The following is a 14,385-nucleotide window of genomic DNA, read 5'->3' on the forward strand; positions in this document are numbered from 1 at the left end:
AAGGAGCTGGAAAAAGAAACAAGTTTTCATCAAAATCAGAATATTGGGCCAGGTGCAGTGGCTCATGCCTGTAATCCCAACATTTTAGGAGGCCCAGGCAGGCGGATCGCTTGAGCCCAGAGATTCAAGACCAGCCTGACAGCATGGTGAAACCTCATCACTACAAAAAATACAAAAATTAGCCAAGTGTTGTGGCACACACCTGTAGTCTCAGCTACTCAGGAGGCTGAGGTGGGAGGATCACTTGAGCCCAGGAGGTTGAGGCTGCAGTGAGCCATGATTGTGTCACTGCAGTCTAGGTAACAGAAGACCTCATCTCAATTTAAAAATATCAGAATAATATTTAATAAAATATTGTGCACATGAATTTAAAGATCCTTTGCCTTTTATCTCAGTTGTAGCACCCAGGATAACCTGAGAAGTGGAAATCTCACAAATTTATTACTCTCTTCTCCTCTCTTTCTCCCTCTCCCCAACTCCTTTATTCTGTTTTATGTGCATTTTCAACCCTCTCAGAATTAATTATATCTTAGACTCCTTAGAAGTGACTTCTGCATTTATTAGACTCCAAAGAGTTAAATATACAAGAATTAGTTAGTTATAATGCCAATACTGACCAAAAAAAAAAAATGAGATTGCAAAAAATTCCTTTTGTTCAAGGATTAAGTGCAAACTGCACTCCACAGCATTATGAAAAATATTGGCCCTTGGGGGAGATACTTCTCTACTTTTGAAATGACTGTCTTGTGATAAAATAACCAAACCTAAAAATGACAATAACATGAAAAGGAAACTACTATTGTAGTCTTGACCTCTACTTAAGATACATCCCTCTTCATTCTTTTATAAAAAGCTTTAAGAATATTTATTTTGGCCGGGTGCGGTGGCTCAGGCCTGTAATCCCAGCACTTTGGGAGGCCGAGGTGGGCGGATCACGAAGTCAGGAGATGGAGACCATCCTGGCTAACACGGTGAATCCCTGTCTCTACTAAAAATTCAAAAAATTAGCCGGGCGTGGTGGCGGGCGCCTGTAGTCCCAGCTACTCAGGAGGCTGAGGCGGGAGAATGTCGTGAACCCGGGAGGCGGAGCTTGCAGTGAGCCGAGATCGCGCCACTGCACTCCAGTCTGGGCAACAGAGTGAGACTCCGTCTCAAAAAAAAAAAAAAAAAAAAATTATTTTAACCAGAAAGAAAGGAGGGCCTTCTCTTATATGCTAAGAGAAAAATCAATTTGTTTTCATTTCTGTACCTCATTTAAATTATACATAATAATAAATAAATTACATTCTGTTTACAGTTCATTAACAGGGGAAGCTGTATTTTGGCCACTAATCAACTAGCATTTTCTGTCTTGGGATTTAACATAGAACTGATCAACACTGCCTCCTCCTGTCAGATATTACGTGTAAGACTATAGAAACTCCTATCCAACATTTTAGAACTGTAAGGAATCTAGAGAGAATATAGTCAACTCCATGTTTCTCCCACCGATTTAATACATAAAAGCAGATGATAAGCTATTAGATTGGTATTTCTATCAATATTTTATAGAATTAGAGAAAAATGGAGTTTTATATTCTTGAATAATCTGTATCTTTGGATGGAAAACTATATCTGTACACTTGGAAGCTCAGAACTTCTAAATACTAATTTGGAAACTTCTCTTTTTCCTCACAGCTTATCCCCTAAAACACATGTAGCTAACAAAAATGAAAAACAGAGAGAAACAAAAAACATAAAATTATAGAGGCATTGCCATTAGTGTCCTTCTTTAAAACAAAAACAAAGCATTGATATCTGGAGCCAGCAGGGAATGCTTTATGGAAATTTTGAGTGCCTTAGGACAGAAACGTTTGCACACATGATTACAGTTCTTTACTCTAAGAAATTATTTTTAGCCTTTTAAAAAACATTCATCCAAATAACTTAATTTGGTAAGAAATGCTATGAACAAATGGAAAGAATGTATTTCTCACTGGACTCTTTCTTCTTCTATAGATAAAATCGCTATTCCAGATTTTGGCACTGGTGCTATGGAGAACTGGGGACTCATCACGTACAGAGAAACGAACCTGCTTTATGACCCTAAGGAATCAGCCTCATCAAACCAACAGAGAGTGGCCACTGTGGTTGCCCATGAACTTGTGCATCAGGTATAGAATCTTAGCACTGAATCAGCTTGTTTTTTTAAAGTGGCTTAAGCCCACATGAATAATTCAAATTATTTATGACTTAGCAAATAAAAAATAGCCAACTCAGAAAAACTTGCATGAAAATCTTTCTTGGTACTAATAAACATTTAGCCATAAAGAAACTTTGAACCACATTGTTTTGCCTTTAGGAAATACACACGAGGCCTTCATATAAATTAATGTGCCCCAGTAATAACTAAATAAAGGCAATAAACTAAAGACAATTTAATCATTTAAATAATCAGAAGAAAGCAGGAAATAAATGTTAAGTACAGTGCCTGCCACTTCTGTCACAGTGACAACATTAGCACGGACAGATAAATGTTTTGACATTTTCTAGGCCTCTCTACCATACCCCTAGAATGTAATTATCTCTTTATTGCTTATAATTTCAGTGGTTTGGAAATATTGTGACCATGGACTGGTGGGAAGACTTGTGGCTAAATGAAGGATTTGCTTCTTTCTTTGAGTATCTGGGAGTAAACCATGCAGAAACAGACTGGAAAATGGTGAGTCCTAAAGACATAAACTTGAAATCTCTCTTTTCCTCTTGCAAAGCAGATGGAAGCCTTTGGACTATAATGATGGTCCCGAGTCAGATGGCAAGTACAGTGGTGAGCGGGGAATTCCACTGTGAGGATAGGGTGGAGCCAGCTGACTTCCACTGACTACACCTTGCCTACAGCCTTTTCCCCATCCCTAGAAGGGCAGCTGATCGTCACAATCTGGGGATATCCTTGACAGAGTCACTCAAAACACATTATCAAGGCAGGAAAAAAAATAGGTGGCATAGAAAATGTTAACTCTGTGTTCCATAAAGTATCTATAGCACTAACCCTTTCAAAAAAACGTCAGAGTCTCATTTGTGAATGACTTACTTTATTTCAGACAGATTGCGGAAATAGTGTGATGAAGAGATAACACAAACTTAGTAGTTAGATTAGTTAGATTGAAGTTCAAATCCTGAACACATCATTTCTTAGATGCATGACAGGGAATATGACCTTGAGCAAGTTACATAATATCTCTGAGTCCGTTTTCTCCTTTATGAAATAGAACATTATTTTCTATCTTGTAAGCTTAAAAGCTCCCAAACATACATGTAGTGACTATTAACATGTAGTGTGTCCCTCAGAGGCCTAGAATAGAAACTTTTATGAACCTTAAAATTTTTTTTCAGAAAACCTAGGTATATTTGTTATTTATATTTATATCATGGGAGTATTCTTATCTGATTGCATATATGAATGTACAAATACGTGGATGTGTCTAATTACAAGAGGTTTTGTACTGTGTAAAATACTGCCCTCTACTGGACAGAACAAAAAAGTTAAATGCTTGAAGCCCTTAACAGTTTCTCTAGCCTACTTTACAAAGCGAAAGGACTAATTTACAACAATTACTTCTTTAAAAATCTTATCTACATCTGGGTTTTTTTCAGCTATGGAACTATTGACATTTTGGAGTAGATAATTCTTTTTTTGGGGGGGACTTTCCTGTGCGTTATAGGATACTTAGAATCCCCGACTTCTATTAACTAAATGCCAGTAACCTGCCAGCCCCTGTTGTGACAACTAAAAATGTCTCCACATATTTCCAGGTGTCCTGTGGGGGACAAAAATTTCCTCCAGTTGAAAACCACTCATATACATGGAAAATTGCTGATTTTATAATTTATTGAAAATAAACTGTATAAATGGAAAATTGTGTTGTCCTTTATTTTCTCCCACACAGTATCCTGAGGCCCTTATAGCAAACTGTTGTAAGAAATTATAACATTTTAATATTGTCTAATATTTAATCACATTGTTCAACACAACAATTAATTCATTCCTTCATCTATTCATTCATTCCTTTTTTTTTTTTTCCTTTTTGAGATGGAGTCTCACTCTGTCACCCAGACTGGAATGCAGTGGAGCAATCTCAGATCACTGCAACCTCCACCTCCTGGGTTCAAGCGATTCTCCTGCCTCAGCCTCCTGAGTAGCTGGGACTATAGGCCCTCGCCACCACTCCTGGCTAATTTTTATATTTTTAGTAGAGATGGGGTTTTGCCATGTTGGCCAAGCTGATCTTGAACTCCTTACCTCAAGTGATCTGCCTGCCTTGGCCTCCCAAAATTCTGGGATTACAGGTGTGAGCCACCGAGCCCAGCCCATTCATTCATTCTTCATTCAGCAAATGGAGGACCCCAAAATGAATAATGAATAAAACACATTTCTTGCTCTTAAGGAGTTCTCAGTTTAAGGTCTTGTGGATGGAAGGGTCAGATAAAAAGAAATATTTTATAAGCGAACTCAATACATACCACAATCATGGACCCTCATTTCACTGGTGAAAAATCGGAAGGCCAGGAAAATGATATAAGTTTCCAACATCACAGAGATAGCTGGTAGCAAAATCCAAAATCAAACACACAGTTGGTATAGTCAATCTTCCTGACACTGAGAACAGGATCTTTCTACTCACCATACCTAAACTTCCTAGGTATACAAAAATCAAAATCCAAGTCAAAATTATCTTGATTGGCAGTCATCACTTGACAGCAGTACCTTTGCTGTTATAAATGAAACCCGCATAATTGGAAAATGTAAGCTAATACAGCATACTCCTCTTTTGGGAATATTTTTAATTAAGTAGAGCCAATGAAATTTTTAAAGTTAGCCGTGATTTAGCAGAGTTAGATTTCAGAATCTTACTGCTTAAGAATCGAAATAACTATAGCAGCTAATGGGTTAGGTTCTCATTCTCTGCCAGGTACTATGCCAAGTACTAACCATGAATTTTATCATTGAGTCCTGTGCACAGTTCCAAAAATAGAGGCCATAATTACTTCTATTTAATGGGTGAGGAAACTTGGTTAAACTTACGTATCTAGAAAGTAAAAAGACTGAGCTTTGAACCAAGAAAGTCTCACAGTACTGCTAGGCCTGTCAACCACTCTGTATTGCTGACAAAACCTAGGAGGGAAATGAGAGGTGATTAGAACTAAAGGATAAACTGCAATATTTTCTTTCATTAATTATTAAGTATCCAAATTCCAATAACAAGTTGATATCAGAAAAACCTGAACATCAATATTTGGTAAACTGATATGCTGCCTCACTTAATTCTTAGACCAAATCTGTGGGGTGATGTCATCATTCTCATTGAACAGATAAAGAAATGGGGCTTGGAAAGTTTGGCACATGTCCAAAAGTCATACAGAAGCAGCAGAAGCAGAATTCACAGAAGTTGATGCCTTCTTGGCCTGTCATCTGGGGGAAAAATTTAAAGGAATTAGAAGTAGAAGAAGGGAATGAAATCAATATAGCTCAACCAGTGCAAAATATGATTAATTTGAAGAACTAATGTTTAAGTAACTTAAGTCGTTTATATTTATTTTCCTCCAATTTTTCTTATATATGGTATTTTAATTTATAAACTAGTATAAAGGAAATTCTATATTTCTTTGGCTCATTCTTTCATTTCAGCGTGACCAAATGTTACTTGAAGATGTATTACCTGTACAAGAGGATGATTCTTTGATGTCTTCGCATCCAATTGTTGTGACTGTGACAACCCCTGATGAAATAACATCTGTTTTTGATGGAATATCCTATAACAAGGTGGGAGAAATAGAACACTGTTTTGAACATCTTCCTGTTTAGTGACTTTTCTTTTAGTGGATACCTAAAAATGGTAAGAATGGTCACACTGTGCCAGTGAGCTTTGGAAAACGGTGTAGAACTTATTCAGAGTGCTGAATATTCAATAGTTTGTACTTTTCAGTAGAATTTAGTGCTGGTCATTGTCACAGGATTTTAAAAGAGATTTTTAAGAATTTCTATTTACACATTTGTATATAATTATTTTCATTCTCATAATTGAATATTTAGATTTTAAGCATCACATTTCAAATTGTTTTATTTGATTTTTTAAAAGACAATAAATATTTTTCTTCTATGTGGTCAACCAGAAATGTCATATATGTGCACAGTTTTTCTGGTAGAACCTTTTAGTGCCTGCAATAAACATTTAAATCCAACTCAGAAGGAAATACTTTTATTCCTTTTTAGAAGATGTAAAGATGAATTTGTTAGCATATTGTAGGTGAGGATTTTTTCTCCACTAACATTTTATGAAAAGTTGCTGAAAATCTATAACTCCAAGATTTATGTGACACATTCTGTCCCACATTTCATATAGTCTCTCCTTCAAACATATTCCATATCTGTGTGTAACATAATTTAAATTTTTATTTTAGTCATTTTCTACTTCAGCTTCTCATGGGTTTCCCACTACACTGAGGTGCTTAGAAGCTACTGCAAGCTAATACATTTTGTTATCCTGAGTGATACCTAAAGTTTTATTTGAGTCAAAAATATTATAATTATTAAAATGAATACTTGAGTGAAAAAAACTTCTATGTATTAGCCTTTGAAATTTTTAGCATCATATTTTTGACTTTCCCTCTTATATGATTCCCATGGTGTATGTTCAGCCTTCTTGTATTCATTTTTCTTTGATATTATGAATGATTCCTTTTATCTTTATGTCAAAATGAAAATTTCGAATCCACTTATAGCTTATTCTAATTATTCACATGGGAGAAGTTTAAATTTATTCAATCGTTTTTCCCCTTAGTCCTAGATGCTTCTCAGGTTTAAGATATTATGTCCAAGATAAATAAATGTTTCTAGGCCTTTAGCTTTCTAAACAGGTATAAAATTAATTTAGAATGCTTAATAACTTACAGTAAAAATTACTAACAAGTGGGGGGCAGTGTTTTTTTTTATTCAGTTACTTGAAAATTGATTTAAAATATTATAAATTGTGCATTTCAGTGCTAACCTTATAACACATAAAAAGAAAGTACAGAGCCAAGGTGTTCATCAGATTCTTCAGATGAAAGAAAAGCAAATGAGATAGACCACTTTGAAGAGAAAGATTGTATGCCTAAATTATGTATCCATGTATATTAAGCTATTTGACCAGATAATTCCTTGACTATCTACTTCCCTATGCTAAATCTAATTCTTATTTTCAAGTATGAAAATATATTTAATAAGTTGGCAGAATTTTGCCCTGAAACTACTTTCCTCATTCATCAAAGAATGTGATTTTTTAGACTGTTTCTCTTTCATTAAGAAAGCCCCATCTGCTGGTTTATTTGGGGAAGTGCAATAATTATTTGAATCTGAAGTCCCTGAAATGATGGCCATTTTAGCAATTTCTCTTTACCTTTTTGTTATTTTAGATGCATAGATACAGGGACTGTGCCAAGTGGTATTTTCATCCTAAAATCATAGAGCCATATAATTTAACGGAATCATCTTGAGGAACTAATCTCACAAATATGATCATGAAATACTAGTTGCAAGAGTAATAACTGATAATTGTTCCTTACATAGCCTTTATTAGTTTCATTTGTCTTTTTTTCCCCATTGTAGGGAGCTTCCATTTTGAGAATGCTTGAAGACTGGATAAAACCAGAGAATTTTCAAAAAGGATGTCAGGTATGATTTATTACTTTCAGTGATATCAAAAGTAAACTACATTGATATGTGGCTGGTGAATGTTAAGATATGTGATTAATCAAGGATACTTTCCTTTTTAATCTCTTTACTGAGGCATAGATAGTATAGCAAAAGATAAAAAGATGATTTTACATCCAATTGAGTACCTACATTGTATCTGTAATGATCATTTAGCAGAAGTCTCATGGAGAAGTTGGAACAGATTACTTAGTTATTTTTGAAACTCCTTACATGTGTATTAGTAAGCTTGGGCTGCCATAAGGAAATACCATAGGCTGCATGGCTTAAATGACAGAAATGCATTTTTCTCGCAGTTATGGAGGCTGGAAAGTCCAAGATCAAAGTGCTGGCTGATTCAGTTTCTGGTGAAGCCTCTTTTCCTGGCTTGCAGATGGTAGACTTCCCACTGTGTCCTCACATGGCAGAGAGAGAGAGAGAGAGAGAGAGAGAGAGAGAGAGAGAGAGAGAGGGAGAGACAGAGAGAGCACTCTGGTGTCTCTTACAAGGATACTGATTCCATCATAAGGGTCCCAGCCTCATGATCTCATCTAAATGTGACACCTCCCAAAGGCTTCTAAATACTATCACACTGGGGGTTAGGGCTTATATGAATTTCAGGGAATACGATTCTTTCCATAGCAACCTGATATAAACATTTAAATCTATCTATAAAGGTCATCCCTTGTACTGAGTATAAGACTTTTCCCTTATTATTAGATTAGAAAAGACCAATATTAGTATGCTTATTACAATGGAGTCAATGAATAAAGGGGCTTACTTCCTTTTGGTAACAGAAATGACAATAAACTTTCTGAAGCATTTCACACATCCCACTTAAGCGTATTATTCCAGGAGATGTTTCTGTTTCATTTTCCTTCTTCTAAGCCAATCGTCCCAGGTTTGTTTTTATTTTTAATTTTATCAAAGTAGCTACAATGTGTCCCTATAACTGCCGTCTCTGCAGGTTGGCCCCATTCCAGCCTAGAAATGAAGTTCTCTTCCTACTCTTTCCCTTCCACCTCCATCTTGCCTACTGCAATAACCCAGGTAGTCAGGAGCAGCAGTGCTGACTGTATCCATCCCAGAGAGCAGAAAACAGGTTGGAGAAATGCCCCCTGCTGGCTGCCACAGAAAGTACTTCTTCTGTATGTGATTCCCCAGGAGGACGTCACCATTCCCATAAATCTCACTCCCATCAAGCCTTCTTATGTGGCATTTAGCCCTCTCTACACTACTCTAAAAGAAAATGACCCCCTTCTACCCAATAGTGAAACACCTAGGTGATTATTAAAGTAAGAAATAAAGTCAAGATTTAGGAAATATTTGGGAAGTATATCAGTATATTTTAACCCTTTGTCTATTAGTAAAATATTTTGTAGAGACATTAGGTGCAGAGAAGCTACGTGCTTGTGCTTCTGCGTACATGAGAACATCTTGTAACTTTTCCATAAGTTTCAAACTCAAATGTTATCATATCTTCCCTCATTGTAAGCATTATTATTATTATTATTATTATTATTATTATCGAGACAGAGTCTCGCTCTGTCGCCGAGGCTGGAGTGCAGTGGCGTGATCTTGGCTCATTGCAACCTCTCCCTCCCGGGTTCAAGCGATTCTCACGTCTCAGTCTCCCGAGTAGCTGGGATTACAGGCACCACCACGCTGGGCTAATTTTTATATTTTTAGTAGAGATGGGGTGTCGCCATGTTGCCCAGGCTGGTCTTGAACTTGTGAGCTCAAGAGATCCGCCTGCCTCGGCCTCCCAAAGTGCTGGTATTACAGCCATGAGCCACTGTGCCCAGCCCATTGTAAGCATCTTTAATCAGGAACTCTGTTTTCTATATTTTTACCTTTACTGCAGGGCCTAGTTTAATTACACATGTTAAGTCGTTCTGAAACTGTTTGTTAAATGAATGAATGAGTGAATAGCCTATAATAAACTATACAGAACATAGAAATAAAGAAGATTCATTTTCAAAAATTAAGTTAAAATTCGGTTTGTATAGTTTTGATTCTAAATTACATTGTAATTAATAAATAACATACTTTTGGCATCTTCAGAGCTGGCTTCAAATTAAATAATCTTTCATATTGACTTTGATAGAGAAGTACCAAGATTGCTTGAAAATGAATAGCTATCCTAATAATTCAATAAAACTCTCATATTTCCTTTAACCTGGTGTCTATGTTATAATTAATTTAAAAAACCAGTTTTGTCTAAAACTAATAATTCTCAAGTTAAAAGTCTTCCTTTACTCTAACTGTGATCACAGATGGTGCTAAAAACTGAACTAGGAATAATGGATATTAATATTTCATACCATTATAGTGCTATGGAATGAATTTACACAAAACACCCAAACACTCTTTTCCTTCAATCTTCAAACACTAGCTAATATCTGAAAATAGTATATGATCGATATAGGCCACATCCAATAAGCCGTCAGACCAGCTGGAACATAGTTCCATAGTTCACATAGTTCGAGCATCCCAACAATATCCTCCTTGGGTTGTCATCATCACTCTATGATTGTTGCCCTGAAATCCCACAGGCTATGAATGGGAGTTCAAGGTATTTCTGTCGCAAATACTAACTTTCTGCCAAAATGACTCTTTATTAGCTAACCTGGTGTGGAACTAAATTGGGGGCTGGCCAGTTGTCTATTCTCTTTCATGCTCATCACCTTGCCCCAAACTCAACCTCAAACAGCAAAACAGGTGCAGGATGGGGGAAATAAGAGCAAAATTATCAACTGGAAAATCTTTAAGGCTATACGTGTACATAAGAGATGTAATAGAGAAGGGGACATTCATAACAATATGTGGTCATGAAATAGAAACCGAGAATATATTCTTCCTTTCTTTTTCTTCTAGTATCAGTAGTACTGTCAATAAGACAGGAACGGGTCAGCAGGAAAATGTCTTTTCCCTTGTTGGGATACTAGTAACAGAAACATTGTTTGTTTCCTTTTGTGCTCACTGATTCCAACTAATAATGAACTGTGACCTAGGTCATCATGTAATTTTGACTTGAATGATTACATGATTATTCAAGGTGAAGAGGGAAGTGTCTTAATATAGAATATTCAGAAGCACTAATCTAGACAATATAAAATTAGTACCTTTTAATATGCTGATTACATAAATTTCCATTCAGCCTGTGGTTCATGAGAAGCAAGAAACTGAGATTTTAAAAACAGTAACAACAATAACAGTGATGAAAACCACACACACTGATCCAGGGTTCAGAATTCTCCTCATCATAATCTCAGGCAAATCTCTTCACCTCTGAAGGCACCCAGGTAGTTAGGGGGAGCAGTTTCCTTCACCTCAAAATGTGGGAGCTCTATTAAATAATATTTAAAGTCCCTTTAAACACATGATTGAGTGTTTCTAAGCTCAAGACCTTGTAGTAGTCAAATAAACTCCTCTAAATTAATTTTAAATTTATTCAATAGAAATTGTCATCAAAACACAGCTATGGTTATAATTATTACTATGCCAAGTATTCAATTATTATTATTTTAAAATATTAGACATTTGATTTACCAAATATTCAATTATTTTATTAAGATATAATGAATGATTTGTGCAACTTTCTGTAATGAATACCTAAAAGTGATTGCTGCTTCTCCCTTGCTTTGCCTGCCCTCTGGTGGTAGTGCCAAGAAGTGAATTAACCAAAAGAACAAATATGGAGGCAGCATTCCAAAGTGGCTTCATCCCTCTTCCAGGCTTCCTGGAGTCCTTCTAATACTGTTTTATCTCTATGCCTGAAAAGAAGAGGAATTTAGGAGGTAACGTGATTTAGGTACAGCACCTACTGAAAATTATAGCAACTTAGAGTGAAAATGATATGTGCAAAGTTAACATTAAGAACACTGAAGATGGTTCCATTTCTATCAAAGACCTCCACTTTCAGTCAGGACAATTCTAGAAAGCAACAGAGGAGTGATACAGCAGGAACTTTGGAAAGTTTACTGGCAAACTCCAAGTGGCTCCCAGTTATAGGATTAGAAGACTGGCAATTTTTTTCTGGAGATAAATCACACTATATTTGAAAACTCACATATAGAAAGAGGTTTTGTAAAGAAAATTGCCAAAAGAAGCTTAAATCTAAAAGACTTGTAGTTTAAAATATTTGAAGAGTGAAGACTTATGCTTCCAGTGAATAATGTCTCCAATTCATCCACCACCACCACCACCATCATTATTATTCAAAAAGTTGTATATTTATTTCCTTAGAGCAGAGATCAGCAAGCTACTGTCTGCAGGCCAAATCTGGCCCACCATCCGTGTATTTTTTTAAGGCCCATAAACTAAATATGGTTTCCACATTATTAAACGGTTGAAAAAAATCAAAAGAAGAAGAATATTTTATGATACATGAACATTGTATGGAATTCAAATATCAATGCAACAGCCGTGCTCATTCATGTACATGTTATCTATGGCTGGTTTTGTGCAATGGAGGTAGAATTAAGTAGTACGGGTTTGGTTCATCTTGTGAAAGTATGAGAAAAGCAAACATTGACTTCTAACATGCTGATTATCTTTTACACACAGATGTACTTGGAAAAATACCAATTCAAGAATGCAAAAACTTCAGATTTTTGGGCAGCCCTGGAAGAGGTAAAGAAGAGTATATGTCCCCAAATATTTCTTTGTCTGATTTACAAATGGCTTACCAATCATTTTCTAACTATTCTGTCCTTTTATTTTCTCATATTTGTTAATTAATTAATCTCCATTTTGTTTTCAATCTTAGGCAAGTGGGCTACCAGTGAAAGAAGTAATGGACACCTGGACCAGACAGATGGGTTATCCTGTGCTTAACGTGAATGGTGTCAAGAAGATCACACAGAAACGCTTTCTGTTGGACTCAAGAGCTAACCCTTCTCAGCCCCCTTCAGATCTTGGGTAAGGCTCTATAATGCATCTGAAAAAAACATAGAAATTTGGCAGAAATATTGGTCATTTGTTTATATCCCGTTCTTGAATACATGATGGATGAGTGATATACAAGTATAAAGCCACAGTGCCTTTAGGGGAACAAGGAATTCAAAAATAGCTGAGTGATTTCCAGGTTTGAAATGGTGGGCAGAGCACATGCATCTGGGTCCTGTTCTTTACAGATATTGAAGAGAGGAATGGAATTACCTAAAGAAATAAGCTAGAAGAATAAAGAAAATAAAGGGAGGGGCTGTAAGTGTCACAGAGGTCTGAAGAAGAAAAGCAGAAGGAGAAATACAGACTGAGGAAAATACAACCAAATAATAATAAGGGAACTTCCCTATCCCTAGACAGGTTCTAGGTTCAGTGTTAGCATGAAGACTGAAGGGTAAGAGTGAGAAGTGAGGCTGAAAATAGGGCAATGAATTGAAAGTCTAGTTTCAGGACAATTATGCCAGTTGGACCCACCCCTCACCCCTACTTTCTCTCCGCCACCTACCATTTCTTTCTCTGCACAGAGCTCTCAGAAATCTGGCAATGGCTCCAGGAAAAAATACAGTGGGCTTGTTTCCTAAAGAAATTGACTAAAACAGTAGAGGAGAGCTAAGGATTTCCATTTGGTTGAGACTCTCAGAGTAAAGCCTCCCTCATTATGTTATTTGCAGGATGGGTGGGCTGGAGCTGACAGCACCCCTCATACACGCACACAGAGCTCCCAGTCAGACCTTCTGCTCAGCAGAGAAACTTACTTCAAAAATACAACTGCCTTCAGCCTGGGCAACGTAACAAAAGCCCATCTCTACAAAAAAATTTTAAAAAGGCACTGGAGTATGGTAGTTCACGCCTGTAGTCCTAGCTAGTCAGGAGGCTGAGGCGTGAAGATGACTTGAGTCATCTCAAGTCATGAGTTTGAGGCTTCAGTGAGCCATGATCACACCACTGCACTCCAGCCTAGGTGGCAGAGCAAGAGCTCATCCCTAAAAATAATAAAATAAAATCAAATAAATAATTATATATATATATATACATATACATACATATATACACACATATATGTATATATAAAATCCCTTCTCGATGATAGAGTACACACCAGCCACTAGAATCAATTTAATTCTTTCTTAAATATGAATGACAAAGATCACAATATACATGAAAAAATTTGGAAGGATAAAAGGTTAAAATTTCATGTGAACAAACAAACAAATCCTGACTTTATAAGATGCATAATTAAGGAAACAAAATAAATGTATGATATACATTCAGAGATGAAGAACCATTACACCAATGAACTAGGAGCAGAATGTCTTAGAAAGGACAAATTGAGAACACAAAAGAACCTGAAAGATTAAATTTCTGATTCTCAAAAGAATTAATAGACCAACTAAAAATAAATTTGGCAAATCCTCCAAAAATATAGGGCAAACACACATAGAGCTGGCAAATATGAAAGAGAAGACAAATATGAAAAGTCTAAGTCTAGCACCCAACAGACAGGCGCTTTTTTTTTTTTTTTGGGGACGGAGTCTCACTCTGTCACCCAGGTTGGAGTGCAGCGGTGCAATGTCAGCCCACTGCAACCTCTGCCTCCTGGGTTCAAGCAATTCTCCTGCCTCAACCTCCCGAGTAGCTGGGATTGCAGATGCATGCCACCACACCCAGCTAATTTTTGTATTTTTAGTAAAGGCGGAGTTTCGCCATGTTGACCAGGCTGGTCTTAA

The 14,385-nt window shown here is 36.5% G+C and overlaps 1 protein-coding gene across 1 annotated transcript in view; it reads left to right on the top strand.

Moving 5' to 3' along the window:
* Positions 1 to 14,385, top strand: part of ENPEP (glutamyl aminopeptidase) — an 86,822-nt gene that overhangs the window by 31,963 nt on the left and 40,474 nt on the right. The window contains exons 5-10 of the mRNA XM_030797830.1: positions 1,999 to 2,153; positions 2,588 to 2,701; positions 5,666 to 5,800; positions 7,625 to 7,690; positions 12,278 to 12,343; positions 12,480 to 12,631. Coding sequence (XP_030653690.1) covers positions 1,999 to 2,153; positions 2,588 to 2,701; positions 5,666 to 5,800; positions 7,625 to 7,690; positions 12,278 to 12,343; positions 12,480 to 12,631 — 688 coding nt within the window. The remainder of the gene's footprint in view (positions 1 to 1,998; positions 2,154 to 2,587; positions 2,702 to 5,665; positions 5,801 to 7,624; positions 7,691 to 12,277; positions 12,344 to 12,479; positions 12,632 to 14,385) is intronic.

This window comes from Nomascus leucogenys, chromosome 18, assembly GCF_006542625.1.
Source record: "Nomascus leucogenys isolate Asia chromosome 18, Asia_NLE_v1, whole genome shotgun sequence".
Taxonomy (NCBI): domain Eukaryota; kingdom Metazoa; phylum Chordata; class Mammalia; order Primates; family Hylobatidae; genus Nomascus; species Nomascus leucogenys.